Genomic DNA, 27,804 nt, shown 5'->3' with positions numbered 1-27,804 from the left:
ATAAACAGCTGGGCGAACGATCCAGATGCAAGCGTACCTCGTCGATATTGTGCAGAGCTGCAAGATGCGAGGTTACTTCCTCGCGACTCATGGTGAACTGGGTGGATTGTCGCGTGTAGTGAAGCTCGAGGTGGGAGCAAAGCTAACCTCCGAAATCGAAACACCATCACGAACACCTATATCACATGCATCCGGAATGCGAATACCAGCACACCCGCGGCGTCCGGTCGCACGTTTACCGCCGTCGTCACTACGCTACCGCTGCCACACAACTCCACCATGGCGGACATACACCATCCTCGGCATCGAGACCTCATGCGACGACACCTCCGTCTGCGTGCTCGACCGCTATTCACCCACCGCGCCGCCCAACATCGTCTTTTCAAGACGTACGTCGACTGATAACGCCCAGTTCGGGGGAATCATTCCCACCGTCGCGCTCGAGCACCACCAACGCAGTCTCGCGGTCACCGTTGCCTCCGCACTCTCTTTTTTGCGAGATGAGTATACCGGCAAGCCGGACCTCATCGCGGTGACCCGCGGTCCCGGCTTGCGCGCGTCACTAGCAGCCGGAACAGAGCTCGCGAAAGGGTTATCCCTCGCTTTTCAGGTGCCGCTGATCGGCGTCCACCACATGCTCGGACACCTCCTCGTCTCGCGCATGCTCGCCCCTCCCGCCGCGGCGCCGCACTTCCCGTTCCTCTCGCTCCTGGTGTCCGGCGGGCACACGATGCTCGTTCGCTCGATCTCGCTCACGCAGCACGAAATCATCGCAAACACAGTTGACATCGCGGTCGGCGACGCGGTCGACAAGTGTGCGCGCGCTCTGGGGCTTAGCGCTGCTACGATGCTCGGTCCGGAGCTTGAAAAACTCGCCCAGCGCGCCGACGCAATCAACACCTCGACCGTCGTCGATCCGGGCATCTCCATAAGCGTTCCAATGCGCCCGAAACCCGGGCGTCCGCAGGCCGCCGCGTTCTCGTTTTCGTCGTACGTGACCATGGTTGAACGGGGTATCAAAGCTCGAACTACCACGCTGAACCAGGACGAGCTCGCGCTGGTCGCACGGCAGACGGAGAACGCTATCTTCACGCAAATTGTAGAGCGCGTGCAGTTTGCGATCAAGAGTCATAGGCTGCCGCCAATGGACTTTGTGTGCTCCGGCGGCGTCGCGTCGAATGCGCGATTGCGAGAGACGTATGCTGGATCAGATTGCGAGGACTCGAGAGATTTGAAGATTCTAACGTACTTACAGACTTGAAACTGCGTTTCCACAACACAAGCTCTACTTCCCGCCGCCAAAACTGTGCACAGACAACGCGGAAATGATTGCATGGGCCGGTATCGAGTTGTGGGAGAGTCTTGGGCTGCATACGTCCCTAGATTTCCTGCCAACTGCCACATGGCCGCTTGAGGGTTTTTTGGATAACATAGACTGCTGGCTTCGCGAAGAGCAGGCCGATAGGGCGTTTGCATGATGATGATGTTATTACACTTTTAAAATGCAGGAACTCCCGGTTTACGCCACTCACACCGTCTCACTTTCCAGTCGTCTTTGACGCCGCTGTCGGCGACGTTGGCGAATGCACCGCTATGTCTTTCGTATCCAGCCGCCCCCGTATGACCTGCGTGCTGATCAGAAGCTGCCGCACGTCGCGCTCGTACTGTTTCGAGATTTTGAGCACATGAGCGTATACGGCGGCGCGCTCGTCGTCCCCGCCGGAGCTCGAGCAGTCGATAAAGTACTTGTGCTCGAGGTCGAGTTTCACATTGACCGTGCCCTCGCCAATGAGGCTCGCGAGATGGCGTTCTACGTTGTCAGGAGTGTCGCCGAAGCGGTCCGCCATGCGGGAGAGAAAGCCGCGCTTGTAGCCCTTGACGTACTGCTTGTAGCAGTTTTCGCGAATGCATCTGAATAGCGCCTCAACATGGTCGCCGAGCCACATGTCGAGCTCGTAGTCACCCTTGTGCTTCTCGAGTAGCGTGAAGATCGACTTGTAGTCAAATAGGATGAACGACTCGAGCAGGGTGCGCACGTGGCTCTCGGCCTCGAGCAGTTCCTTGAGGTTCGTGTTCGAGTCGAGCATATCCTTGAGCGCGTTGCGCGAGTACGTCGCCAGCATGCAGAGTCCCACAATCACCGCAACATCGTTGATCGTCATAAACTCGTTAATCGAGCGCCATCCAAACCGGCCCGTACTGCCCTGTCCCGCGGGGATCGTCAGCGCGACAACCGGAGCAGGCGGTACGATATGCGTCGGTCCGAACTCGCGGTCGACGTCAAAATCCCGCGCTGGCGGCGGCGGAGGGGGCGGGACGGCGCCTTCGGCTTTCAGATCCACGAGAGTTGCGGCCGCGGCCAGGAAGTTGCCGAGACTGAGCGACCACAGCCCGCGCACTGCGCGTAAGAATGGCTCAATATCGTCCTTCTTTGACGGTAACTGGTCCAACCGCGCAATCGCGCTCTCTATCTGCGACCAGTTCTTCTGATGTACGCCAACCCGAATAAGATCCAGTGCCATATCCTCTATATGCTTGTGCGTGGTGCAGTACTCCCGTTGCCGCGAGTAAAACTTGGTCGCCGCGGTCAAATCGCCCATGGTGAAACTGAAATCCCCAAGGTCCGCGTAGCCCATGCGGATGCTCTCCTTGATCAAGTTGTTCTTGTAGCTCTTGAGCTCCATCTCGAGCCTGTCGCCCCCGTTCTGTGTCTCCCGCGCAACCCTGTCGGCCCATGCCCGATCGTAATGACCAAGCGTGCTCGCCGGCGCAATGCTCGCGAGCTTCGCGACCACGCTCTCGTATCGCGGAACGTCCTTGAGCTCAATTAATTGCGTGACGGCGAGCTCGAGTGCTTGCTGCGCGAGTGCAGGACTCCTGTCCGCGATGAAGAGCAGCCGATCGACGGCATTGCGGCCGGTGTAGTTCGAGATGTAGGTCTCCAGATCGACCCGTGGAGAGCCAGTCGCCATCAGATCCGAAGAAGACTCTGCCATGCTCAATCTGTGTCGTCGTGTTCTTGAGGCTCGTCATGCAATATCAGACTTCGCCAGGCTGAGTACGATACCCTTCGCCGTACTCATCTTCACAATAGTCACCACCGCCGCCGATAGTAGTGCGACACCGTGCAAACAGGTGTAATGGGATCGTAATTACACCTGTGCTTTTATTACTGTCCATACAAGGCATGATATTATGTAATCGTAATAGACCGTCGAAGTATACGTCTCTAATACAATACTCGTAACAAAAAACCCACGAATACTCATCAGCAGCATAACTTGCGTCACAAAATAGAGCTATGCATACCATACATCACATTCTCCGCAGACCGGAGTAATCGCACAAACCAACAACGGGGACCATGATACATGAGCACAAAGAAATATGAGATAAACCACACAACAGGCACTAGGAAGACAAAGAAATAGATACACCTAAACCGTGTTCTCCAGCAAAAAGGTGGTCTGCGCGTAACACTGTGATTTTAATGGCCTTGCTCGCCGGCGTCGCACACGATGATTTCACGACCCCACTCGCTGTTCAGGACCTGTTTACCTGTGATGCGGCGGCCGGGGTGAGGGTCAAGGATGGAGTAGACGACATTGCGACACCTTTCACGTTCTAGCTGTTCGATGGGCTCGTAGCCGGCTTCGTCCTTGCGGCCTTCGAGATACTGCATGTAATAGTAGTCGGCGTCCTTCTTAGCGCGCTTCCAGAGATGCCTGCCAGTGCGCATGGCCATGTAGATGACGCCGGTGGCCCAGATGTCGACGGCGCGAGCGTCAAACTCCTTTTCTGTGTACTCCTCAGGAGCAATGTAGGGGTCTGAGCCACAGAGACCGTTGGTGAGGTGCACGTCGCGCTCCCATGCCATGCGGAAGCACTCACCGTTGCCAAAGTCGGAGATCTTAAGCGCGCCGTTTGTGGTGAGCAACAGGTTCTCGGGCTTGAGATCACGGTGGGCGACGCCCATCTCGTGCATGTAGACGACGCCGCGCATCAACTGCTTAAAGTAGCAGTCAGCCTCCTGGACCTCGAGCTTGCCTGCAGCGAGAATTAATGTATAGAGGTCGCCGCCGGCGCAGAACTCCATGACCTCGCAGTAGTCGCCCTTGTCATCCTGGATTAAGTCGAGTGTGTGGATGACGTTGGCGTGTCGAAGCGACGATGAAATACAAAATTCGGCGGTCAGACGCTTTGTATATTTCTTCTGTGGTTCGTCGGGACGACGCTTGAACTCCTTGACCGCAAACAGCTTTTCGGTCTTTCCGTTGACCTTGTGTGAGATGCGGACGACGCCGAAGGCGCCCTTACCGATGATCTCGTGACACTTACCATACTTTTCGACGAGGGTGGTGCTCGTGGTGATGGCATCCTTCTTGCCGGCGCCGTTGATGAGGCCGTCCTTCTCATTGGAGCGCAGCCAGGACGACATGAGACTGAGGCTCTGCCCGTCCTCTTGGCTGGCTGCGGCCTGCGCCGCTGATACCGACGGGTCCTCCGCGATTTTCTTCTTTGCGCCGATCATTTCCCGCAGCATATTGGAGAGCTTCTCCTGGCGGCGCGAGGAGCGCAGGATGTGCTGGTGCGTCTTGCCGTCGGGAGAGACGCAGAAACGCACCCAGCCGTCCTTGTTGACCGAGTTGTGCCGGGACATCTCATGACGGACCGGCGCGGGAGTGACGGTGGGCGGAGCCGGGGTGAGGTCTGGCTGGACCGAGGACTGTACTGAGGAGGGGGCCGGCGACGGCGACGGCGACGGCGACGGCGACGAGAGCAACTCCGGCTTCAGCTTCTGCATGGTATTATGAAGCATGGTGGAGGACGCTGTGGGCTTGATAATGGAGGTGCTGGGGCTCATGTTGATAGAGGAGGCGAGGATGGCTGCGCTGGAGTCGAAAAAGCGGACTGGACCGGACGGGCGGACAGGTCGTCGACAAGAAGCAGCGACAAACGGAGCGACAGGCTAGGCAGCAGCGCGCAGGAAGTGCACAACGCGAGCGTGTCAATTACTCATGGTGCGAGAGGTAAATAGGCGGGTTATGCGGAGTGGGGAGGGCGCGCAGGCGCGAGTGGGTGAGCGAAGCGGCGACGACAACGACGACGTCGATGACACGCGCAGGAGCGACGCGCGAGGGAGGCAGCTGCGATGCGGCAGGAGGAGCGACACAGGGCACGCCCAGACGGAGCACGCGACAACGAGGCCGCGGCGCAGGAGACGCGGGGCGCGGAGGCAGACGGAGGTGCTGGCTGGACAGGTAGTGAGGAGGAGGGAGAAGGAGGAGCACGACGAAGTGCGCCCTTTGCGCGCGCTCAGCAGAACCGTCCCCGCTCCCGCCGCGGGACGGCAACACCCCCTGACCCGCCGTGCCCGCCCGGCCCGACCCGCCGCGCCGCCCCAGACCCGCGCCACCACCGCCACCGCTGCCGTGCGCGCCGGCAGGCGCCCGCCGGCTCCGGAACACCCGCTGCGCCGCCTCGTCCCTCCCGGGCCCCTGACCCGACCCCTCTCTGGCAACGTCACGTGCGGTCGCACTGCGCGTTGCTAACAAATTGCAATCTCTGCGAGATTGGCAGTTGCGTCACTCGCCGCGGCCAAGTCGCTGCCAGCGAATCTCTGCGCAAGCCAACAAACAGAATCACCGCCCCGCGACCGCGCTCCATAGACTGCTCTCCCCGCGCTCTAGCGGATCCACGGCGCGAATCTGCGTCTCGCCTGCGCCAGCACTCGCCCGTACGAGCGCCGCTGTCACCGCGCTTCCAGGCCCGATGCCTGTCCACTCCGCCACGCCTCGCTCCTCCGCGAGAAACCGCACGCTCCGCAGCCACTCCACGGGCAGCCAGCACCCGCACACGATGTTCTCCCGCACCGCTGCCGTCGAGTGCAGCTCGGCGGCACTGTAGTTCCCCACCAGCGCCGCCTGCGCGGGATACGCGACCGCAGCGACCGCGACCGCGTCTCGCATGCGCTGTTCGACGCTCCGTAGCACGCGCGAGTGGAACGGAATGCGCACCGGCAGGCGGGTGGTCCTGCGTATGCGGAGCGCCGCAGCCACCTTCTCGAGGCCGGAGACGTGACCAGCCAACACGACCTGCGCCGGCGAATTCACGTTCGCCACGTCCACAATCTCATCCGGCGCCAGCAAGTCGCCTGCGGCAGTCATGTCCTTCACGCGCGCGACGATCTCGTCCACCACTGCGCCTCCGCGCACCGGAATTGCAAGCATACCGTACCTGGTGGTCGTCCCCGCGGCAGCGCTGTAGTCCGTATCCCCCACCGCCGCCTCCATAGCGAGTCCCCGCGTCCGCACAATCCGTAGCCCGTCCGCGAGCGTCAGCGCGCCCGACGCAACGAACGCCGTGATCTGGCCTAGCGAGTGGCCCAGCATATACTCCGCGCCGACCACGCTCTGTCTTACACCATCAGCCGCCTCACCGCCGCCCTCCGCGAGCGCGTCAACGCAGCGCAGAGTGAGTATTGACGAGAGTAATATCGCCGGCTGCGCAAGTGCCGTCCGGTGCATTAGTGCCTCTCGCTGTTGCGCGGCATCGCTCCCGGGCTCGGCTGCGTCATCCAGCAGCAGCTCCACGAGCGTGTCAACCCCAGCTGTCCCCGCCGGCAGCAGCTCTGTCCTCTCGTGCGCCAGGGCACTCGTCAGTGTCTCGATGCCTTGCTCCACAACACTGGGACACGCCGCCGCCAGCGGCGTCAACATCCCCGGTCGCTCAATGCCCTGTCCTGGGAAAAATATCGCCCGCGTGCGTCGTGCCGTCATGCTCGCCAGCCCGCGCCGCCATGTCGCGCTTATCGTCTGCAGCCGCTGTCGCATCATTGTAGATCACCGTCCTCAGCAGCTTCCGTAGAAATAAATAGAAGAGAACAGACCCTATGGTCTATGCCAAGGTTGCGTATGCCAAGGGCGCTGTGTGTTTGGGTTACCCCACAGTCTGCCGTCTGGACCCGAGCTAGGCATGGGTTTTTCCGGGCTCCAAGAGCCAAGACCCTTCCAGCGTAGATTATGATATCTATCAATTCAAGAAACCAATATATACAAAGCAAAAACACCGACCCGGCAACGACTCCTTAGATTAGTTTAAATGTCTGCATGTTTCTTCTCATCCATCGAGCTCGCCGATTCGCTCGTCATGTAGATGTCCTCGCCGTTGGGCGGCGCGACGCCATCTACCGGCACCGAGATGTGGCGGATGTAGTGCTTGCGGCCAGTAGTGAACCACGAGACAATGCCGAACAGCGCCGTGATGCCGAACGCCGCGATACAGTAGTTCATGTTGTTGCCGTCAACGGGCATCGCCGTGGGGAAGAAGAAGAAGATGGTCGAGAACACGAGATAGAGCGAGCCGAGGATGTTGCACGTCCACCCCCAGAACTTGCCAAGCGAGTAGTATCCCGGTTTGAACTTGTCGCGACCGTGGATCATCAGTGCCAAGATGGGAAGCAGGTACGACACGTACAGACCGACCGTAGCAATCGACATGACTGTCAAGAACGCGACGTCCGACCCGAAGTAGATCGCAACAAACGCGCACTGGAAGAACGCAGACACGAGTGTGGCAATCACGGGAACGCCGGTCCGGCTGTCGACCTTGCACAGGTAGCTCGAGAACGGCATAGCGCCGTCGCGCGCAAACGCGTACACAGAACGCGCGCCCTCGGTAAGCAGAGCCGCGCTTGCGTTGAACGAGCACACCATGGTGATCACGAGCAGGCACGACGCGCCCGCCTTGCTCTTCACCGCGTCGTAAAAGATCTCGAGCAGCGCAACACCTGTAGCGGTCTCCTCGACCGCCTCGATGTCGACGAGGCAAAACAGCAGCGCAATGATGTAGCCAAGACCGGTGATGAAGCCAATGAAAACCGACAAGACCATCGCACGCGGCGCCTCCCGGGTCGCGTTGTGCAGCTCCTCGCTCATATGTGCCGGCGCGTCGTAGCAGCACATGCCGTATGCGCTCTGTAGGATTCCGAGAATGATGCACATGCCCAGGTTGTCCCACCCCGAAGTGTTGATGGTCGACGTGAACACAAACGACGCGTCGCGCTTGCCGTCCGTCACAGCGAGAATCACAACAGTCGTAATGATAAAGCCCAAGACCGACCACCACAGCGCGACGTCGTTGAAGCGGTTGAGAATCGAGTTGCCAAAAATGTTGATGAACACGCAGATCACGCACACAAGCCAGCACATCAGCACGACTTGCCACGGCTTTACCTCGTAGCTCTCGTTGTTCAAAATCGCAAGACCGGCAACCATATCGCCGACCTGGAAGATCGCAGTCGAGCCCATACACAGAAGACCAGCGAGCTGGATCCATCCGCAGACGTACGAAAGTCCGCGACCCCATGGCTTGAACTCCGTCACGAGCAGCACCCACGAGTACTGTCCGCCAGCAACGGGAAAAGCACTGCAGATCTCGGCCATACTGAGAACTACAAACACAGTGAAGAAGCAAACGCCGAGCCAGCCCCAGAACAGCGCCGCGGGGCCGCCGTTAAGCATAGCAGACGACAAAGTAGATCCGAGAGCAGTCCAGCAAGTCAGGATGGCAAACGAGAAACCGACCATCGACAGCAGCGAGAACGATCGCTTCAGCTCCTGTCGGCCATGTTAGCTTGGACTTCTTCCGCCTTCCAAATAGTGTCACGCACCTGCTTGTAGCCAAGCGTCTGCAGCTGCAGATCATCCGCATTGCCTTGCGTCTCCATACCGTGAGCAGCCGCCATCGACTCATCCATCTTCTTGTTGTCCTCCATTGTGTCTGGCTTCGAAAAGAGAAAACGTCGTGTGAACTGGAAACCAACACAGGCCTGTCTCAGGAGAGCATACCATCATATATATATGCCCCAGTGGATGCCGGGCTCAGGCGTCGAACAGCTTGGACCGACCCTTATCGTGGCTCGTGCTGGCGCTCCGCGACTACGACCATGCAGGCTAAGTATGCTCACAAGGGCAATAGAAAGCATCAGCTGGGGCCTGTGCGGGAAGCCGAGTGAGGCGAGCATTGCGCGCAAGACGCCACACCGCGCGGATGTCGGCAGCTCCACTGAGCAGCGCTGACCAGCTCTCGTCGAATGCATTCGCAGGTGAAAGTAAGCAGCTTGGCGCGGATAGGACTCAAGCTCAGACAGATAGCACGACCCTCCACAGACCGACGCATATCCTACTATCTTGCTCTACAGAGCCTATCGGTCGGACATTTCGGCGCACCTTTTGGGGATCGGGACAGGCGAGCCCGGCCCGCCATCTTCTTCGCAGGCACACGCGCGCCGCGATGGGCTTGGCCGACAGTCGACATCATGGACACCGCACTAAAGCAAGCCACCGCCGCCTGCGGCGTCTTCAAGCGCCACCAAATGAACCCGGCGAAATTCGCCACACCTAGTAATGACGCAACGCTTCTCTACCGTCGCCGGTTCCCGCGTTCCGCGCAGGTCGCGACCGAGTCCCTGTATTCTGACAGAAGCAAGAGCAGCAGCGTCAGTTTCGGCGCCGAGATAAAGCGCGTTATCTCATATCAAGAGCGCACGCCGTGCCGGTATCTGTGCGCGTAGCTCGCTGCTGTCAGGTGAGGTGCCCACCCCTGCCACGACCTTTGATCTGCCGGTGCGAGTCGTCCTGGGAAGACGGGGGGGCCAGGAGGCGCGCTACAGCCCCACGTAGGTCACGTACAGCAATGTGGACGAATGTGGCAAAGGGACGCGGGCCCCTGATGGCGTCGGCGTTCGGGAACCGTCCATCTGCGTAGCACCGGCGGATGCGCGAGCCAGTCAACGCGCCGCGCTCGCGGCTTAAGGTTCGCGTCATGAACTACGCCGCTGCGCCACTTCTGGCCTTCCCGGCCCCCTCCGCGGTGTACTCTCTCGTACCCTTGGGGCCCAGTTGCTGCCACTAGACCTGTCGCGCCAGCGTAGGGGAAATCTGGAATATGCGAGAACAGAAGTCCTTTGGCTGGCGCGGCGACTCGCGTCCGTGATGCTGCAACGGTCCTTGCTGCTCGGTGTAGCGGTAGGGCCAGGTCACCATACTTCCTCGTTACACCGGCCTACATACTCAGCCGACCGGATCTGTTTACCGTAACGGGTGCACGTTTCCCTGCGACGCAACTCCCGCATCTCTCTGCGCGCCGCCCACATCATCGTGTCTCTTACTTACACGGAGCGGAAGCTGCAGTCTCCACTCCGACTCATTCCCTCATCTCTCTGACTCGAAGCTTATCCACGAGTCGAGACTCGTGATTCATCGTAGCGCATAGCAGTACCAGCCGTACCCTCCGAGGATCATACAACGTCCCGTCCCAATAGTAGAGTCATCAATAATCTGTTGATTTGTCTCTTGAGGCTGACGGCGTTCAATATGCTGTGACAGCGGGCCGAGAATTCCAGACCGACTTGCCGTAGTCTCGTTCCGAAACACCCTTCCCAATCGGATTAACTTTCTTCCAGAAAGGCTGCGCAGGGTTACCCGGCTCGCTGCTCAGCCAATTTCGCCCCAGCTCAAGTCTATTTGCACTCAACGGTCCTGCCCCCGTCCCTGCCCCAGGCTACAGATGCTATGCATTATTATTTTTTATCAACGCCAGATATCAATTTAAATCCGCGACGAACTCCGACTCTGCTTCCTTCCATATGCCATAAAAATACATCTCATGAGGCCAATCCATGACCATCAATTAACAACCGAGATACCAACTTCCGGCATCTTGATCTGATCCACGCTCGTCCGCCCCCGTTCAAACGACTCCAAGCGCTTCATGTTATTCACCACTTCACGCGCAATCCGACAATGCAGCCGGTATTCCCAAAACACCCTGCTCGTGCCGATAATTCTGTCCAATATCGCGTGCGCGTTGTACGCGCATTCTGCCTTTCCGTTTCGGATTACGGACGTGTCTGACATATATCTTGCTTCCATTCTGACGCTCTCTTGAAGCACATCGATCTGTACCACGCACGTCGCGATCACATTATGTCGTGTATCAAGCGCGCCAACCGCGAGCACATATCCCGCCGATGCGCTGCCGTCCTCGTTCTTGCCTTGTCTGGTCTTTAGACAGCGAATCGCAAACTCGTCCGGGCGCAGGTCGCATATGGTTTCATGTCGTGTCCCATCCACATCGGTCCTGTGCATGGTCCGCTGAAGTCGTTTACTCATAAGAAAGTAGTCTAGCTCGATTACCGACGCATCCACAGCTGCTGCAGACGACGTTACTTGGTATGTAATATCAGACGCGACGACCGGGTGCCACACATCATCATTTCGCCCTATTTGTTGCTGCGAGCTACCGGACTTATGCTGTCGAAAGATAAACATACGCGAATTCAAACACACCGCAACCACAGCAAAATCTTCATAAAGCTCCAAATTCACACTCGTAGCACTACGGTGATCAAACTCCCCCGCGCCTGCAACCACCGCGATATGTGCTTCCACCGGCGTCCTATCCCGTTCCTGCGAATCTCGTGCACGCTCGGGCGAGGCCACGCGAAACTCAATGATCTCCCTGTCGATCTCCTCCCTCGCATCAAACCGTGACCGTTCCGCACCGTCACCAGTCCCGCATGCACTCAAATATCCGTTATTCAACCTCTGCCCCTCGCACCGAAATACCACCTGCACGATCTTCTCATCCGACAACGACCACTGCGACAATGCTCTCGCAATCGGCACCCGGCACACCTCGTTCTCCGTCGCTGGGAATAACACAATCGGCTTAAAACTGTAGTCGATACACCTGTACGTTAACGTACCATCTGCGCGCTTCAGCTTCCAAAAGTACAGCGCGCCCTCTGCATTGTGAAAGTTTCCTACATCGTCCGAGTAATGTCCTTCGGAGCTCGCTGCACCATCAAACTCTGCAATATGCGACGATCCCGCACTGGAGTACTCGGGTATGTGCAACGTAACCACGTAAAATGGCGCTGTCGCGGCGCATCCCAGCAAAACATGTCCGCTAAGTCGCCGCAGCGGATCAAGACTCTCTAACGACGCGGTGCGCAGTGGAATTCGTGGTGGCCGCGATGCATGCAACAAGTGCGCAACCCCGTGAGGTGTCAGATGTCGTGGGCGTATTCGACTCCGGCGCGGGCTGTCAAGGGCGCGCGCTGAAAGGTATGTGTTCATAACGACATGCTTGTTCCGGTATATCGTTACGCGCTCCTACATGAATAACAAACGGGCTGCTCAAAAACGCGTCGCATGCCGAAACATCGCCATTTTACAGTTAGCGGGTCTCGTACACAAGAGACTCAACTATCTAAACCAACTATGCGCTTTGGCACATCAGCCGGCCGCTTGCTAACTCATCAGCTACATTGGTTACCGACAAGTGCAGACTTCTAACATCGAAATAGCCATGCATAATCGCGTCATAATGGATAACTAAATATCTTCTCTCTCGGTTGTCCTTCATAGATCACATGCAAAATGCGTTCTATCAGAGAAATGACAACAGGAGCAATACAGCTTTTCGATCTTTGCGCATCCGAAAAATTCAACGCCGACTTTTGATATCAAAACAATGAGAAAATGAAAAGTACAGCATTCCAATGCACAGCCCGGTGTCCAAGACAAGGCAGTATGACACTCCCGCAAAGGACTATTCACCGCCAGGAGCCGGAGCTTGCGGCGGAGGAGCATTTTGCTGCTGCGCAGGTTGGGACTGTGCTTGCTCTGCCTGGCTGTACTGACGATGTGGCTGTCCCTGCGGCATGTGCATTGGGCCGTTCATACCCATTGGCACCATTCCCTGTGCCTGCGGAACCATCACGGTTGGTGTGCCAGCCATCGAGACCGACATTGGTGGTCCTCTCATAACATGAACTTGCGGCTGGCCGTAGCCAGCAAAGCCAGGCTGGCCTCCGTTCGGCATGATCATAGTAGCTTGATGTCCATTTCGCCCTGGCGATCCGTAAACCTGAGGGGGGGAGACCTGGAAGCCTGGCACATACTGCGGCATAAAACTTTGAGGGGGAGGTCCTCCGATAAACGCAGGCATGCCAGGTCGCGCGGCGTAATACTGAGGGGGGTATGGCTGCTGCGGGTACATCATTGGCGGCGAAAACGGTGCAGCCGAATGCATAATAGGCTGGGCAGCAATGTTTGGAGAAGCAACAGTGGAAGAGACACCGGGCATCATATGCCGCATGGGATCATCGAATGCTTGGAGTGGTGGTGCATTAGGAAAGGGTGATGATGACCCACTGATTGGAAGCTGCATCTGCCCGGCGGTAACGGCAGGACCAGCACGAGGAGAGAAGGGGAGAGGAGATCCTGCATAGGGCACGCCGAAATTCCGCTGAGGTGCCGACAGGGGCTCTGCCGAAACAAACAAGTCTACGTGCGACTGTGACTCGTTGTATGCCCATGTAGGTGGGAATGAGTAAGCCTTGGCTATGACGAAAGGCTCCTCACCGGAGTATTCAGCCTTAGCTCTGGTGAAGGGGTTGAACGCGTCCTCAACGACCGCTCTTGGTTGAGCCGGTGGCTTCCATTGCGGTCCGAAAAATGCAGGACTGTCGGTTCGTGACACTGTCTTGCTGAGCTGGCGCGGCGTACCAGTAACGGAAGGAGTCGGTGATGGTGATGCGATGGCGGAAGTGCCGGCAGCGGCAGAGGCAGCAGCAGCCGCTATCGGGATCGGAGCAGGAAGTGTAGGCGCAGGTGCCGGGGGCTGCGCAAAGGATGGTGTGAAAGACGCTGCGAAGGGGTTCGGCTTGAATTCGTGAGCGGCCGCGTTCAACCTCTTCGGCGCGGCTGGAGCTGGTGGCGTGGGTGTAGCTACAGGCCTACCCTTGGCTTGAATAGGAGACGGCACTTTCGGTGAGGGTGCGTCCTTCTTCTGGATATCTGCAAGCTTACCACTAAGCGGAGATGCTGGTACCGGCGACCGCGAATCCTTCTTGGCGTCCACTGTTTTGACATTAGTCGAGGACTTCTGGATAATCTCGGCTTGCTTTGCCTTATCCCGTGCTAAAATTGGAACAAGGTCGATAGGAAGCGGCATTTTTAGCTTGAAGTCTTGTGAAAACTTCTTGAGCTCCGAAACCTTCTCATGCTTGCTACTCCATTCGGATGATTTCTCTTTCATCTGAGTATGGCGCTCCTGCTCACCGTGCAAGAATTGCTTGAATGTGAGCTGCTTGGGGTCCAGCTCCGGTGTCGCCGCCGAGGTTTTGGGCGCCGCGGCCTTGACTTCTCCCTGTGCCGATTTGTCTTCTTTGGCCAGAGGTGCGGAAAGGAGTGGCGGAACACTTGTGGCAGCAGATGTCGACGGCACAACCACACGAGGAGCCTCCTTGTCTAGCTTCTGATCGGCAGCTGTCGAAATTGAAGGTGCCGTAATCTTGCTTGCTATTATCGCCGGATCGACTTGTGATGCAGGTGTCTGTGAAACATTCTGCTGCTGCTGTGAAATTTGCTTGTTACCATCCTTGGCCGCCAACGCTGCTTGATTCAACTTTTGTTTTAGCGCTGGTGGTGTGTATCGGGTTGCCTCTGTTTGGAAATTGCTCAGGTGTGCTTTGTCGCGAACAACACCCGAGTATTTGTCTTCTTCGTCCACGCCTGAATCATCCACTGCGAGACCACGCTCCTCTGCCATATGCAAATTGCCCCCGGTGCCCGAGCTCTCGATTTCCCGTGCGATCCGCTGCGCAGCCGCCAAGCGCTCTTTATATTGCGGATGTGACTTGTCCAGCTTTGTCGTATACATATTCTCATCAAACGATGATTGAACACCAAACAGCTTCTCGTTCACGGCAAACTGGTCCCAACTCGTACCCGAAGACGACATATCGTCCAAGGACTGACCCATCGGAATCGACTCGTCAGGCTGCCATGGCTGTAGTTCTCTCTGCTTCATCTCGGCAGGATTGGCTTTGGCAGAAATATCGGTATCGGTACGGAAGCCGGAGTGATCGGCCAAGTTGACTTCCATAATCTTGAGATCAAGAAGGTCCTTTGGCTGTATTACAAACACATTAATAATCACCTCTTTGGCAACCGCGTCGAGTTCTTCACCGGGAGGAGCTGCGATTTGGCGGGCAAACCGAAGAGAAACACCCACGTCGCCATGTGTGCTTGCTGATGACAGGATTCCAGAGTATCTAGCGCCAGACCGGACGGTCACGACAACACTGCTTCCCTATTGACCACATTAGTTATTGAGATAACCCAAGTCAGACAAACAAATATGTACCACAGATTTGACTAGCAAGAATAGCAGTCGATCATACATGTGCCGGTCGCTCATGTCAGAGTCCGTGACAGGAGATTGCCGTCCAGGCTTGTTTCCGTAACCGCCTCGTTGATTTGAATAGTTGCCGCTGCCAGATCCCTGATAGCCCCACTGTTTTGATCCCCTCCTACAAACGGCATTAGTTACCGACCCAAAACATCACTCGAAGACAAAAACAACACGAACGACTTACCGTTGATTTTGCGGATCAGCTGCGGGCGGTCCCATATTCCGCCGGGGATATCCATTTCCTGCACGTACTTGTTGAGGCGGGCGCTGTCCCTGCACGCCTGAACCTGTCGAAGATACCTCTGACACCGGAACGGTCGCCGCCGCTGTCGCGTTATTTATCGCGGCCGACATGATCCACTACTTCGTCAAGACGCTGATAAAAGCGAGATGGCGACGGAGAGATAAACGAACTTTCAAGTTGGATGACGCCGCGATCGTCAGAGTCACGCGCGAAATCAAACACAGAGTGCTAGCTCGTCTGTAAGATCTTCCCTCGTCGACCAAATGCACTGATATGCTATGCTTTCTGCAGTCCTTACCTCCGAGAAGCAGCAGACGACCCACAAAGTGAATTGGGATCTGTGAAATAAAACCACCGATTCCTGATCTCTCCGATCTGTGAGTTGGATACAGTCTGGCGAGACTAATCAAAATCACCGATAGACGTGATCAGCAGAAATGAGTATCTCTAGTCCTACCCTTATCCAGAACAGAGAGGATAGGATCGTAGCTGAAAGCCGGCCGCCGGAATCACGGACGTGGTGAACACGCGGACTGGAGGACCGATTTGCTGATAGACACGCGGCGGGAAAGGAGACCAAACCCTAGCGTGACTTGGTGCAGGTGCCTTTTAAACCGGCAGCGGAGATGCTGCAAGTGAAGAAGGCGAAATGAACGCGGAGGGAGACAGACGAAGGGAGGGGGGGCGGCAAAGGAGAAATTGCCAGAGCAACGATAGACTCGCGTCAAACGGAGGATAATTCAGAGACGACGAGGAGAAATACAAGGGTTACCACTACGCTACGATGATCGAAATAAAATCGGTGTGGCTCCTGCAGCCCTGACGTCCGCCACTAGCGCAGCAATTATGCGCATCTAGCGTTCTAAATGCAATACCACAGTGTACTTGAAACCATAACTGCGCAAGCAATCTGGTCAGGGGTCGCTGTCATCCATCCGCTTGAGCAGCGCACCTCTGTCCTCAGGTCGTAACCCAACTACGCAACCTCCCTTTGCTGCAAGTCCGCGTGCATGGTAGTCCCTTGATATCAGCGAGGTATGCTGCACCGATAAGCTCGACAGATAACAGTATTAGAAAGTTGGTCGCTCATATAGTTATTTACAACACAAAAATGACTCGTTAGTAAGCTCTGTATCCATGCGCCTAATACAATTCTCTCATATTCCCGCTATTGTATCCACACACCGCGGTAGCAATACAGAATATTATGCTCTATCATCACCATTGATCACCCCACCCGTCATCGCCGTCAGCATCTGCATCTGCAAAAATGGACTCTTTCTTCTTCTGCTGCTTATGCGCGGCTATTGAGTGAGACTTTGTCGCAGCCGGCTTCTGTCCGGAAAGTTTGCCGGTCTGCATTGTTCGTGTCACCGATGCAGTTGTTCGTGTGGTCGTTGCTGAAGTTACTGAAGCCAATCGGCTCGGGGCGGCAGGTCTAGTCGCAGTGGTCGTCGAGATCACTGAACGGACCGGCGCCGGCGCCGATGCTGGTGTTGGTGCCGGCGCTGGATCATCAAACGCGCCCCAGTCGTCTTCGGGCGCATTATTCAGAGTCATATCGTGTGTACTATCCATATCACCCCAGCCGAAATCGTCATCATCGGTAATAGGATCAAATTTAGACGGCTGCGTTGCTGTGCTCCCGAAAGCAAGAGACGATGTTGACGATGACGGACCAGTGACCGACGAGCCGGCGCTGATACCAGCAGCATGCCCCGCCGTGGAGGACGAGTCACTTGATTCACGCTCAGACCGCACGGGAAGCCCGTGGTCGTCGGTCTCGTCGATATTCAGTCGCTTCGCGAATCCATTGATCGCCCAACCTGTCCATGACGCATCTCCAGCAGCCTGCTGCTCTCCATCAACTGGCTTTGGCGTTCCAGCTTGTGATGTCGGTTGCGAACTAAGTGCCTGAGCCGAGCCGGCATCTGGCATAGTAGCTGCATGATGATTCACTTTGTTCAAGTAGATTTCCATAGTCTTATGAGCCTGCACTCGGACAAGCTTTTCTCGATCAAGAAGAGTCGGGCATATCGCAGGCAGTAGCTTGTTGCAGCAGTCGTCCGGCGAAAAAATGTCCACAGTAACCGCAAGAGCCATCAGTGCCGCATTTCGGGCATGCACGAATGGATCCCGGAGAGATCGTGTAAAAGCCGTGCTCAGTACGCGTGCACGCGTCTACCACAACTTTGTTAGTTCAAACACGACAGACAAGCCGAAAATCATACTTACATGAGGTCCCAAATTGTTCGCAATCTTTCCAAGACATATAGTCGTATTTGTTCGGATTCCCGGCTGCTCATCATTTTGAACGCGAGCCAAGTACCGCAGCAAGTCATTGTTTATATTTCGCTCCGAAAGCTTAGGAACTATAACCAAGACAGCTTTGACTGTCTGTTCCCTAACAGCAGGTGCAACATCCGTGAAGCCGGTCGATATATCCTGGAACACTTTCTCGTTGATTGTCTTGCTTGAAAAGTAGTCGATGTACCTGGGTAATGACTCGAGCAACGCAAGTCGAATGGCCCTGTCTGGAGACGAAAACATCTTGGCGATCGTAGGCCCCACAACGGCCTGGCAGTCTTCAGGTGTCATCGTCTGCGAAATATCAAGTATCACACCCAGGATCTTCGGACCGCCAGAGCTAAACTCGAAGCAACTCAATAGCTCCGGTAGCACTCGCTTTCGTAAGTAGCTTGCTGGAAACTTATCCTGGACATGGTTAAGCTCCTTGACGAAAATATCGCGCTCGTATTCGCTCTGCAAGCTAAGATTTTCGAGACCTTCGGTCAAGTCGATCATATCGGTCTTGAAAAAGCCGCTGCCGGGCGTCTCTTTTCGTTCATCTCTGCCCACATCGACGAATTGTTTAACACTGGCTCGTTGCCGAGGAACAGGTTGAACTAGCTTCTTAAACGGCCCGAACAGCTCTGCCGGGATATTTTTCCGCATGCTAGACTGTAGCTGGTCTGATGTGGCAAATCGGCCATTAAAAACCTCAAATATTAGCGCTCCGAAAAGATATGAGTCCAGTAGATGATGAGGTTGCCTATAGCAGGTTAGCATCCCCTCGCTAGATACACGAAAGAAACCGCACTTTTTCAGAATATCCCAACCACCTTTGATTTCCGGTGCAGCGTACCGCCGCGCATCGGGCACTAGGCCTCCGAATGTGTATATAATTGGCTCTTCGTCTTTGGTCGATGTCAACAGCTCAAAACCGGACAACTTCCATTCCCCGCTGTCTGAAATGAAAATCGACGATTCCCGGATATTTCCATGGACAGAAGAAGCCTCGACGTTGATGAACTTGACGGAGTTCTGTCGATTTATGGTATTAGCGGGATACCAACAACCTCACATTCAAGGCAAATACTTACCGCGATCGAGTAGAGACCCCACTTTATGAGGTCGCTATTCAGCGAGTCGCTTTGAATTAAAATATCCAGTGGAATAACATGCTCTGTGGCAATGAGAATCGAACTGTCGCTCTAAATCTCTGTCAGACTGGCATCGGGAACACGCTCGCACAGGTTCTCACTAACCTCGTATGTGTCAAGGACCTTGATAATCCCCGGGTAGCGCAGGGTGCGCAGCTTCTTGACCGCATTCCGTGCAAGTGCTAACCTGCTTCGCTGAGAGTTGATATCAAATTCAAACACCGAGCAGGATAAGTTGTCACTCTAGCGATTGCATACGTAGTTAGCATACTATGCCTCTCTCCCAAGTTTCTCACGATTGCAAACCTCACCCGTCGAGTCGCATGGTGCAGATTCCAGATCGTGTCATTCTGGAATTCGACTTTTTCCGTGAGCGTGTAAGGAAACGCGCTGTTCGTCTTGGCCGCAATTGACGCGATCGTCGACTTTAGGAAGTCCATTTCGTACCAACACAGCCACGTCACACCTCTTATGTAGTGTCGAATAGAGTATGAAAGGAAACTTCGAGTCGGTCGAGCAAGATTCCAAACCGCATAAAAATAGAACAATCGATTAGTTGCAAGGAATTGTCGCCACTCGCGCGTATAGTTGACCGTAGTCCGGGACGCATTCAATGCCTTCAGTTGCTCGTTCGCTTATCTTAAATTCCCTGCGGCGCGCGTCCACAGCCTTATAACGCGCAACGCACAAGTGCGAATGTCGGCCCCGTTAAAGCACTATTCCTTATAGGCAATTAAACAGTAGAGAATAGTGAACTCCATCCCCACAAGAGGCTATGCGAACAAAGCTAACTAATAAAATCGTTCATTCACGCGACTAACTAACTATGCAAATATGAACACCGCGCAAGATAGAAGTGCGAACAGAAATGAAACAAATAATGCATCTATACAATATAGTGAAGTTATTTCTTAAATCCAATCTAATCCATACTCGTAACAAGTTCCTGCTCATACACTGAATGCCTTTCCGTCTCGACTTGCAAATCCCAAAGAACAACTTTTCTAAATGCAGAACCTCGTCAAATTAACCGTGCCGGTGCCAAAATCTGAGCAACTTATAATATAAAAAACAATAGAGACCTAAACTCAAAGCATATCGTCGCCCAACGCGTCAAGACTGACGACCTCGCCCTCCTTGAACGGTGGCAGGCCGAGGTAGGGGCAGCCATCGCAACGGAACGCGTCTCCGAGCGAGCAGTTTCCGCAGGATCCAGTCTTGCCGGGAACAGTGAAGTCGATCTCGGCAGTGTCGTCGAGATTCAACTTGAAAACTTGGTTTGACAGCTTCTGCCGCCGCGCCTCTTCCTCCTGTAGCTCAAGCTCCTTGAGACCGCAAGTGCAGTCCTTGCAAGCTTTCTTTCGTCGCTTTCCTGGAACCTGGCATGACTCCGGGATGGTGATAGTACCAGGAAGTTCGCCATCCAGAAGGTCGTCCTCATCAATCAAATCGTTATCGGCGTCGTTGAAGTCGAACCCGTCGTCGATGTCAACCGTCCATATTCCGTTCTGCTTTGGTGAGGGAATAGGCGAGGACGACGTCGTAGATGCTGAGGAATGTGCAGAAAGTGCGGGCGAGGAAATCGAGGTCGCTGCACTAGTGCTCTGCTTTGAAAAGATATTGACTGTGGCAGGCTTGTCTGTCTGGGGCTGCCTCCGCTTCAGGAGGACAACCTTTTGCGCGGCCGGCTTAGACCACAAGGTGACGCCACTGTCACCGGTGACATCGTCCACCAGAAAGCCGTTCATAATCGCGTCGAAGTTCTGCTGTGCCGGTGCGCCCTCAATTTTTCCACCGGGGAGAACAGCGTCCGCGAGCTGCGCCACAACATTCGTTGATAGAACCGTGCCAGCAGGCGCTATCCGCACCACGTCATACTGTGCCTTCGGGAGTAATACCGCGCCAGCCGCCAGCCGGTCGAGCATCTGGTGGGCGACGGGGGCGGGGAGCATCGCGGTTATCGACGAGACCTGCGCGGGGTCGGCCGATAGCGACGGGTGTGTAAGGAGCAGCGAAGGCATCGTTGTCGATATGTAGAGTCTATGCTATGCAGATTGGCCTAGTCTTCAAATACGGCCGGCGTACTTGAGCCGACTTCTCCTAGTGCCTGCGGTGGGTGTGGGTGGTACAGACAAATGCGAATTTGCCAACCAGCGACAGAAGAAAGTTGTCGACGAGAAGTTTGTAAGCAGCACGCCGGAGTCATGTGCCCACTTTCAACGAGTGGCGCGGGGAGAAATTAGGGATTACTCACAGGGCTGGGGTTTTTCTTGTCCCAGCCGATCGTCGCCAGCGCCGCAGCAGACTCGCCGCCTCCAAGGTCGCCGGCACGGATCTGATAAGTGAGAAAATATATGGAATCGACGCGGTAGTTACTAGCCGCTGGCACAAGCTAGTCCTGTCCGATCCAATCAACGTCGCGATGTGGCTAGCGTCTCTGCGGCGTCACCTAAATCCTGTCGCCGAAATCGGCGACGTACAAAAGTAGCCCCTGAGCTTGTGCGATCGCGCCCCGTTAACGCATTCCCCTTTGTGCGTACACGGACGCCTCGACTTGCCGTGCGCGCGTTATCGGCTTCCGAGAATCGCACACGTCAACAACTGGGAAGGCCTATTCGGCCCTGAGCTCGATTTGTGTTTTTCGAGCGCAGTTTGCGCGATATCAAGACCATGGGTCTATTCATCTGTTGTTGTGTCTATCACTAGGAATATCTGCTGATGCATCGCGGCTCTGGGCTAACTAGCCCGCTCTGTGTCATCTCAACTTCCGCACCAAGGCGTGATCTCTCCTCGCCTCAATGGGGCTGAACACTCCGCAAGCGGCTCCCCTATCTACTCGGTAAGAGCATTTCGTTCAAAAGTATATATTATACTGCCAGCAAAGTGCTCATACAACGCGATTCCATTCCGTTCCAGACAATTCCAATATTTCGCATTTCCAAGTTAACGACCATATCTACATGCATAACCCCCGAACCGACGTAATACCAAAGCAAAATTCCACCAGAACCCCAGCGCGACTAAAGTAGTAAAGCAGAGTAACGTCAGGCGACTACTCCTCAAAGACTTCGTTCACGGCATCAATCTTGTCACGAGCACTCCAGGACGGACGTCTATTCGGTCCAGATCCGTCGTTGGAGTTTGACCTGCGCCGCTGCAGCTGCGAATTGAAGTGGAAGTCGTAGTCCTTTTCAAGTTCGTCTATCTCGTCGCCTTCTTTGCCCCTGTAGGACGGTGTTAGCAGCAGATCGGAAACGTGGCCTGCATGGTGATCGCGACCCAAGATAGAAGAGGAAACGTACCAATTGCCACGGCCTGCGCCGTTTTTCTTGGGCTGGAAGGGAGGACGATCGGTCGAGCTCGCGGCCTTTCCGAAGAGTCGAGGGACGTCAGATATTGCAGCGGTGTTGGGGTTGGCTGTGGTGAAGGAGTTGGATCGAGTGGTGCGAGTCATTGCGCGCGATGAATAGATCAATTGGCAGCGGCGAGATAGTGGTAGTGTTGCAAAGCTCGATTACGAACAATTGAGACGGAAGAGTCTATGCCGCAGAGGTAGAGAGTGGAAGTGGGATCAGGAGGGAAGGACGCGATTGTTTATATAGTGGGATCGAGAGTTCGTCGAGCTTCCAGCCGGTGCGTGGTGCACTGTCCCGCGAGGCGGAGGCACAATTACGTGCGTGCCTGTCATCAAACCGCATCAGGCCCGCCGCAATCGCCGCGTCTGCCTCTAGATCGCGCGAATCACCACTGCACTGGGCACCTTATTTGTTTATTTATTTCCCCGCTCGAACGTTCTAAAAACATCTTTATTTCGTCTGGATCATTTTAATTGGCTTCCTGTCCAGCGGGCGTTGTCTGTATTGTGCGTGGCTGCGCCTCACGTCGAGCGAGCGGGGTCCGAGGTCGCGCGACAGGCTGAAGATCACACGACCATCGCCGCACGACGTTCCTGGACTCTCTGGCCACCGGCCGCCCCAACACGTCCGGGCAACTGCGTCCGTCCTGCGGCGAGAAGGCGGGTTTCGCAATTCGAACACGTGGCGGAATCCTGACTGTGCATTTCCTCTTGATCGCGTTCTTCCAGCACTTTCGACGTCGCTTCACACAGCTCCGCCTTCACGCGTACAACTTACGTGCGCTGCGGTGCTTGAGCCGCACGGCTACGTCATACGGAAATTAAGTCCCAGCTCAAACTCCCAACTGCAGCGTTCGCTGCCGATACTTCCCAAACAGTCCCAAATCACGACGGCGGCCTCTGCATGAGTCACGAAACCGCTTCTGCCGGTACCAGTGGACGACCCTTGAAACGGGGCAGCGACGTGTCTGTCCGCGCCTCCCCAACCAACCTTGTGTACACATGGTTTGCGATAGGAAATCTGTTACCACAGACCTAGACTGCGTAGAATCATAGGCGTTAAGAATTGCACGCGTTATTTAGCGCTGGCATGACATGAACAGAGCTAAAGCTTCCCACTGGCGAAATATATAAATTCCAGTCAAGCTGTATCACCATTTGCAAATGGATTAATTAGCTCCCAAGTACCTCCTAAATATGTAAACCCTTCAAACAACAAAAATCAAGTTAACCGGGGACCTGTAAACGGAAAAGCGGGGATGTGAGGGGTGGGATTAGCCAGCCCGTTCTAATTAAGCTGGTCCTTGCATGTCTGCACTCGGTTCGCCTTCCGGCTGTACCATATACCAGTTCTCGTCTCTCTCTGCATTCTTGATGACGACTCCTTTCGCGTACTCCATCTCGCGGTAGAGCGTTGAAATCGCGACGGCCACGCCATCCTCCTTGCCAATACGCTCGCCAATCAACCGCGCCTTTGCAATCATCCGTTCCTCGTGCGTCGCGTATACTAGCGCCCGTTTCAAATGCCGCACCGTGAGCTTGCGAAGGTGGATCCCGGCTCCCAAATCCTCCACTCGCGTCGCGTAAAAAAATTGGTCGCCAAAAAATGGCTTGATGATTGTAGGAATTCCTGCCCGCAGACTCGCACCCGTAGATCCAGAGCCGCCATGGTGCACCGCTGCATCCATTTGCGGGAACAGCCAATCGTGCGGTGCGGCACGGATCGGAAACACATACTCCTCCGGCAGCGGTATTTCCGCAGTCTGCGAGTTCTCATCGTTCATTCGGTCCGACCAGCCTTTGCACAGAATACAGCGAACATCCGCGCTCACAACCGCGTCCACCACGGCCTGCGTGAGCTCCTTCGGTCGCGCAACAACAATCGATCCGAAACCAATATATACCAGCTTCTTATTCTCTTTCCGTGCCTTGTTGATGAACTCCACGAGCTTCGGGTCAGGTTCGTATGCTTTGCCGCCCTCATCCAGAAACCAGTATCCGGTCACCTTGATCCAGTCCGAGTAGTCCAATGGAGGCGGCACAACGGCCGGGGACACGTTGAACAGAAACGGAACCCTCTGAATCTGCATCTTGTCGAGTGTAGTTCTAGGTAAATTGAGCGACTCCATTCGCCATTTGTTCACCTGCTTCGATATCCCCTTCCAAAACACGTTGTCGAACATGACATAGGTGAGGTAGTTGTACGACCCACCCATCTTCTGATCTGGCACCGCGAAAGCATGAGGATACGCTCGCGTTCGCGTCCATGGCATAGTGAACGCGCGGAAATACGGGATTTTCAGCGCCTCTGCGATGTGATATCCCGCCATTGCTGATGGCGACTCAATCAGCACGTCTGTTCCTTGGCACGCGACCCATGCTGTCTCGAGCAACTGCGTAATCCAAGCTCGGAAGTTCTTCGACGCCTCCTTCAAAAACGAGTACGTGAACATGCCGTGCTCAACGCCTAAGCGCATGAGTTCGGTCGGATTTCCAGCAACCGCCCTGAATTCGATGCCGTAGCTGGTAATCCAGCCCTCGAACTCGATGTGTGTCGCGATGCAAACCCTGTGTCCTTCCTTCATAAGCCCCTTGGCAAGCGCGATATACGGCTGAACATCACCGCGAGATCCGATTGTGAGACATGTAAATTTCATTGGCGTTCTGAACTTGCTGCTAAGCAGAGTGGGCGACTCCGGTGATTCCGACAGGATAAACGAGCATTGCGATAAATGCGGCTCACCAAGCGACGGACGAGTTTTGGGCATCGCTTCTGGTATGGCCACACCAGAAGGCTGCATCGCATTGAACCTTCTCGAATCGAGCTGGTTGAGAAGCGTGACCACGCAGTCGTCGCGATTCTCCTTGGAGCGGAATTCAAAGAAAATCTCCTCATGTCCTTGTATCACAACGACCAAGCCGGAGTATCCGAATCTGAAGCCGAGCTTCTTCTCTGCGTTCTCGATATCCTCGTGCGGTAGTACCATTCGCGTCTTGGTTCCGGGAAGAAGACTGCGGAAACAGAAATGATCAGATCCCAAGTAAATCTTGCCGTATAACGGAATCGTGCGATGCAGATAAGCGTAAAAGCTAGCCTCCAGTTTCTCTTCATCCGGAAGTGCAAAATGCAGCCTAAATCGATCGGAGCTCTCCTTCTCAGAGTCCTTAAAATCCGCGTTGTCATCAATCATGTGTTCTTCAAATTCGTCGTTGCCACCAAAATGTCGGGAATTGCCAGCCCACATTTCCGTGACCTTTTCGACATATGATGCGCTAGGAATAAAATTTGTAACTTTCTTGCCTCCCTTTCGAACCCATTCGGACCATCCCTCGCGCTGTTGCGAATTGTCGAGATAGCCACCCTGAGGGGACGTAGGCTGAGATTCCGGAACGCTGACGTCGACCATTTCATCATCAGTCATAGATCCGTCTGTAGCAATCGGCGGGTGTTGGCTCGAATCGTGCAAGTTCACTAGACTCTTGACCTTCTCTTGCATCTTCCCATGGAACACCGCGATTCGCTGCATCGGGCTCGAAGACCGTGAAATTGGACTCATTTCCGGAGAGAGAGCAGTCCGAGGCATAGTCGAGGAATCGGACCGGCTCCTTCTGCGGCCCCGATTCCGCCAGTAAGGGATCCCCCCTGCTGGCGAATGCGGGCGTGGTGAGCCAGGCTTCTTTCCACCGAGAACTGCGAGATATGGTGCAGAAGTGCGCGTTGTCTGTGGTGAGCTTTCATCCGTAGTCGATGTTGCAGCATGTTGTTCGTAATCGTCAGTATCATGCGATTTTGTCTCCGATAGTCCTGATGTAGGCAGTAGGTCCTTGAGAGCCTTGAACGCGACTTGCTCCTCGTTGGCAAACACGAAAAAGTATTCGTCCATCGCGTCGATCTCACCCTTGTCGAGCACTGATATCTTGATAGTTGCGCCGGCCACTTCAACGACCTCGAGCTTGTCTATCGAAATCGCAATCTTCACCGACTCGTTATGCGCCTTAAAGATCGCATTTTGCAGAACCTTGACCCAATTCTTTGCGCTGACATATGAGTCTGCTCGGAAGTGGTACTTCTTGCTATCTTGAGTGGTGATCGAGAATTGAACTGGGTTCGAGCCGGCGGCTGCTTCGGTAAGAAATGACGGCACAATTTCCGCTGATGCGGCAATTCGAAGATCGATCGCGGCGACGGGGAAGTAGAGATCCGATGAGGACTTGAAATATGAAAACACGTTGTCCCTAAGAACGCACCAGTAGCGAGTGTACCCCGTCGGCAAAGTCCTCCGGCTGAGTGCTCCAGATGGAGGGATCTCGCTCTGTACGAAGAGATTAAAACAAGTCTGACAAATCGAACGGAAAGCTTACTATTTTGTGTGGTATGTGTGGCAAGAAAGCTACATGGTGATCTGTGATAAACATGTGTCCCGCAAGCAGTTGACTTGTCGACAGAGAGCAAGAAAATTCTGAGATCAGCGTGTTAGTGTAGGTGCAACCATCATTAGAGGCAAAGAGGCATACCATGGTGTACTACTTCTTTATGATCGAAATCAAACAGCTGCATTAACTTCTCTGCCAAAGCGTCTGAAGTAATACGGCTGACAGAATTCTTCACTCGATCGTCCGCACCGTCGAGATCCGGTTGATCTTGCTCGATGGCCGGGGTTGGCTGCGCTGAACTCCTCACAGACCCAACTGAGATAATTGGCGTTAGTCGCGATAGATGACGGGAGACCGTCAGGTTATCTTCACTGCTTCCTGCGGAATTTGACGCTGACGATGGCGCCGGCGGGACGGTACTGCGTCCTAAACTTGCAGCAGTTGCTGCCAGCCCCGATTGTTGCTCCTCCTCTGAGGGCGTCAAATTGATACTTGGAACCGAAGGCGATTCTGAGTGCAAATGCGAAGGCACGAGATCATCGTCATCGAACTCATCGTCCGGTCCTTGATCGTCAGAGTCTTGCCCGTCGTCGTTGTCTTCGCTGTAATTGTGATTCCTGCTGAATATCTTTGACGCTGCAGAAATATACGGAAAGATAGAGTTGCCCAAGCCGGTAGGCTTTGCCACATCGATTGATGACGTGCGCTTGTGAGACGTCGACTTGCCTCCGCGTCCGCGTCCAAGAAAGCGGCCGCGTGGGGGCTCGTAGTCTGCGGGAGTATCCTCTGGCGACAAAGGTTCGCTATCCGTCTGGAGCGACGACGCCGTCAAATGCGGCCGCGACAGTCCTGAGAAGCTTGCATGCAGAGTCTTAGTGGTCGCCGTCGTTACTGCAATTGGCGATGCGTCGCGCTTCGACCGCGAACGGCTAAGACTTCTCTCGAGGCGAGCGGGACTGAGTATTCGAATGGACAGGCGTTGTGCGCGATTCGCTAGAGAAGCAACAGACTTCTCCAGGATAGCCTCGGTGTTGTGTTCGTGGTCGTCAGACATCGAGTGGTGAGTATAGTTGAGACACTATGCGTACTGCCAGCATAGAGACACAGGTACAGCCACACAG

General features: G+C 55.1%; 11 protein-coding genes across 11 annotated transcripts; 1 reads left to right on the top strand and 10 right to left on the bottom strand.

Moving 5' to 3' along the window:
- The first annotated feature begins 43 nt into the window (after window positions 1–43).
- On the top strand, window positions 44–1,620 carry V1518DRAFT_421268 (glycoprotease family-domain-containing protein). Its single transcript, XM_066905184.1, has 2 exons — window positions 44–1,197; window positions 1,256–1,620. The coding sequence occupies exons 1-2, from the start codon at window positions 65–67 to the stop codon at window positions 1,476–1,478; spliced, it is 1,356 nt and encodes a 451-aa protein (XP_066757939.1). The 5' UTR covers window positions 44–64; the 3' UTR covers window positions 1,479–1,620.
- On the bottom strand, window positions 1,435–3,063 carry V1518DRAFT_421267 (26S proteasome subunit RPN7-domain-containing protein). Its single transcript, XM_066905183.1, has one exon. The coding sequence runs from the start codon at window positions 2,994–2,996 to the stop codon at window positions 1,539–1,541; it is 1,458 nt and encodes a 485-aa protein (XP_066757938.1). The 5' UTR covers window positions 2,997–3,063; the 3' UTR covers window positions 1,435–1,538.
- On the bottom strand, window positions 3,064–5,333 carry V1518DRAFT_421266 (kinase domain-containing protein). Its single transcript, XM_066905182.1, has one exon. The coding sequence runs from the start codon at window positions 4,862–4,864 to the stop codon at window positions 3,488–3,490; it is 1,377 nt and encodes a 458-aa protein (XP_066757937.1). The 5' UTR covers window positions 4,865–5,333; the 3' UTR covers window positions 3,064–3,487.
- A 98-nt stretch (window positions 5,334–5,431) lies between these two features.
- On the bottom strand, window positions 5,432–7,007 carry V1518DRAFT_421265 (acyl transferase/acyl hydrolase/lysophospholipase). Its single transcript, XM_066905181.1, has one exon. It carries the CDS (start codon window positions 6,834–6,836, stop codon window positions 5,643–5,645), a length of 1,194 nt encoding a protein of 397 aa, XP_066757936.1. The 5' UTR covers window positions 6,837–7,007; the 3' UTR covers window positions 5,432–5,642.
- Window positions 6,999–8,969, bottom strand: V1518DRAFT_90636 (Hnm1p). Its single transcript, XM_066906709.1, has 3 exons — window positions 8,850–8,969; window positions 8,672–8,781; window positions 6,999–8,618 (listed from the first exon to the last, which is right to left on the bottom strand). The coding sequence occupies exons 2-3, from the start codon at window positions 8,774–8,776 to the stop codon at window positions 7,098–7,100; spliced, it is 1,626 nt and encodes a 541-aa protein (XP_066757935.1). The 5' UTR covers window positions 8,777–8,781; window positions 8,850–8,969; the 3' UTR covers window positions 6,999–7,097.
- A 1,593-nt stretch (window positions 8,970–10,562) lies between these two features.
- V1518DRAFT_421260 (uncharacterized protein) lies at window positions 10,563–12,194 on the bottom strand. Its single transcript, XM_066905180.1, has one exon. It carries the CDS (start codon window positions 12,141–12,143, stop codon window positions 10,689–10,691), a length of 1,455 nt encoding a protein of 484 aa, XP_066757934.1. The 5' UTR covers window positions 12,144–12,194; the 3' UTR covers window positions 10,563–10,688.
- Window positions 12,195–12,618: 424 nt separating this feature from the next.
- V1518DRAFT_407061 (uncharacterized protein) lies at window positions 12,619–15,621 on the bottom strand (the record flags this gene model as incomplete). The annotated part of the gene is made up of 3 exons (XM_066901975.1): window positions 12,619–15,165; window positions 15,220–15,385; window positions 15,452–15,621. 3 exons carry the CDS (start codon window positions 15,619–15,621, stop codon window positions 12,619–12,621), a joined length of 2,883 nt encoding a protein of 960 aa, XP_066757933.1.
- Window positions 15,622–16,324: 703 nt separating this feature from the next.
- V1518DRAFT_90091 (armadillo-type protein) lies at window positions 16,325–19,686 on the bottom strand. Its single transcript, XM_066906707.1, has 6 exons — window positions 19,266–19,686; window positions 19,060–19,197; window positions 18,895–19,005; window positions 18,612–18,835; window positions 17,747–18,563; window positions 16,325–17,692 (listed from the first exon to the last, which is right to left on the bottom strand). Exons 1-6 carry the CDS (start codon window positions 19,392–19,394, stop codon window positions 16,730–16,732), a joined length of 2,382 nt encoding a protein of 793 aa, XP_066757932.1. The 5' UTR covers window positions 19,395–19,686; the 3' UTR covers window positions 16,325–16,729.
- A 356-nt stretch (window positions 19,687–20,042) lies between these two features.
- V1518DRAFT_429059 (cytokine-induced anti-apoptosis inhibitor 1, Fe-S biogenesis-domain-containing protein) lies at window positions 20,043–20,975 on the bottom strand (the record flags this gene model as incomplete). Its single annotated transcript, XM_066906113.1, has 1 exon — window positions 20,043–20,975. The coding sequence occupies one exon, from the start codon at window positions 20,973–20,975 to the stop codon at window positions 20,043–20,045; it is 933 nt and encodes a 310-aa protein (XP_066757931.1).
- Window positions 20,976–21,799: 824 nt separating this feature from the next.
- On the bottom strand, window positions 21,800–22,514 carry V1518DRAFT_421254 (uncharacterized protein; the record flags this gene model as incomplete). Its single annotated transcript, XM_066905179.1, has 2 exons — window positions 22,257–22,514; window positions 21,800–22,178 (listed from the first exon to the last, which is right to left on the bottom strand). Coding segments are annotated over exons 1-2 (287 nt in total), but the record flags the coding sequence as incomplete, so codon positions are not given.
- A 1,087-nt stretch (window positions 22,515–23,601) lies between these two features.
- On the bottom strand, window positions 23,602–27,737 carry V1518DRAFT_429057 (uncharacterized protein; the record flags this gene model as incomplete). The annotated part of the gene is made up of 3 exons (XM_066906112.1): window positions 23,602–26,622; window positions 26,672–26,769; window positions 26,825–27,737. 3 exons carry the CDS (start codon window positions 27,735–27,737, stop codon window positions 23,602–23,604), a joined length of 4,032 nt encoding a protein of 1,343 aa, XP_066757929.1.
- Window positions 27,738–27,804: the final 67 nt, after the last annotated feature.

The sequence above is a fragment of the Limtongia smithiae genome, assembly GCF_038497785.1.
Source record: "Limtongia smithiae strain NRRL Y-17922 unplaced genomic scaffold V1518scaffold_11, whole genome shotgun sequence".
NCBI lineage: Eukaryota > Fungi > Ascomycota > Lipomycetes > Lipomycetales > Lipomycetaceae > Limtongia > Limtongia smithiae.
Note: the sequence above shows the minus strand (reverse complement) of the source record. Positions and strands in the feature narration are given on the sequence as shown.

Bases quoted from the DNA above. Each gene is read 5' to 3' on its own strand.
- V1518DRAFT_421268 (XM_066905184.1), top strand. From the start codon at position 65: ATGCGAGGTTACTTCCTCGCGACTCATGGTGAACTGGGTGGATTGTCG. The intron at 1,198-1,255 runs GTATGCTGGATC...ACGTACTTACAG, and splicing joins AATGCGCGATTGCGAGAGAC to ACTTGAAACTGCGTTTCCAC.
- V1518DRAFT_421267 (XM_066905183.1), bottom strand. From the start codon at position 2,996: ATGGCAGAGTCTTCTTCGGATCTGATGGCGACTGGCTCTCCACGGGTC.
- V1518DRAFT_421266 (XM_066905182.1), bottom strand. From the start codon at position 4,864: ATGAGCCCCAGCACCTCCATTATCAAGCCCACAGCGTCCTCCACCATG.
- V1518DRAFT_421265 (XM_066905181.1), bottom strand. From the start codon at position 6,836: ATGATGCGACAGCGGCTGCAGACGATAAGCGCGACATGGCGGCGCGGG.
- V1518DRAFT_90636 (XM_066906709.1), bottom strand. From the start codon at position 8,776: ATGGAGGACAACAAGAAGATGGATGAGTCGATGGCGGCTGCTCACGGT. The intron at 8,619-8,671 runs GTGCGTGACACT...CATGGCCGACAG, and splicing joins AGACGCTTGGCTACAAGCAG to GAGCTGAAGCGATCGTTCTC.
- V1518DRAFT_421260 (XM_066905180.1), bottom strand. From the start codon at position 12,143: ATGAACACATACCTTTCAGCGCGCGCCCTTGACAGCCCGCGCCGGAGT.
- V1518DRAFT_90091 (XM_066906707.1), bottom strand. From the start codon at position 19,394: ATGGACTTCCTAAAGTCGACGATCGCGTCAATTGCGGCCAAGACGAAC. The intron at 19,006-19,059 runs GTTAGTGAGAAC...ACAGAGATTTAG, and splicing joins AGGTCCTTGACACATACGAG to AGCGACAGTTCGATTCTCAT. The intron at 18,836-18,894 runs GTAAGTATTTGC...ATAAATCGACAG, and splicing joins GGGGTCTCTACTCGATCGCG to AACTCCGTCAAGTTCATCAA.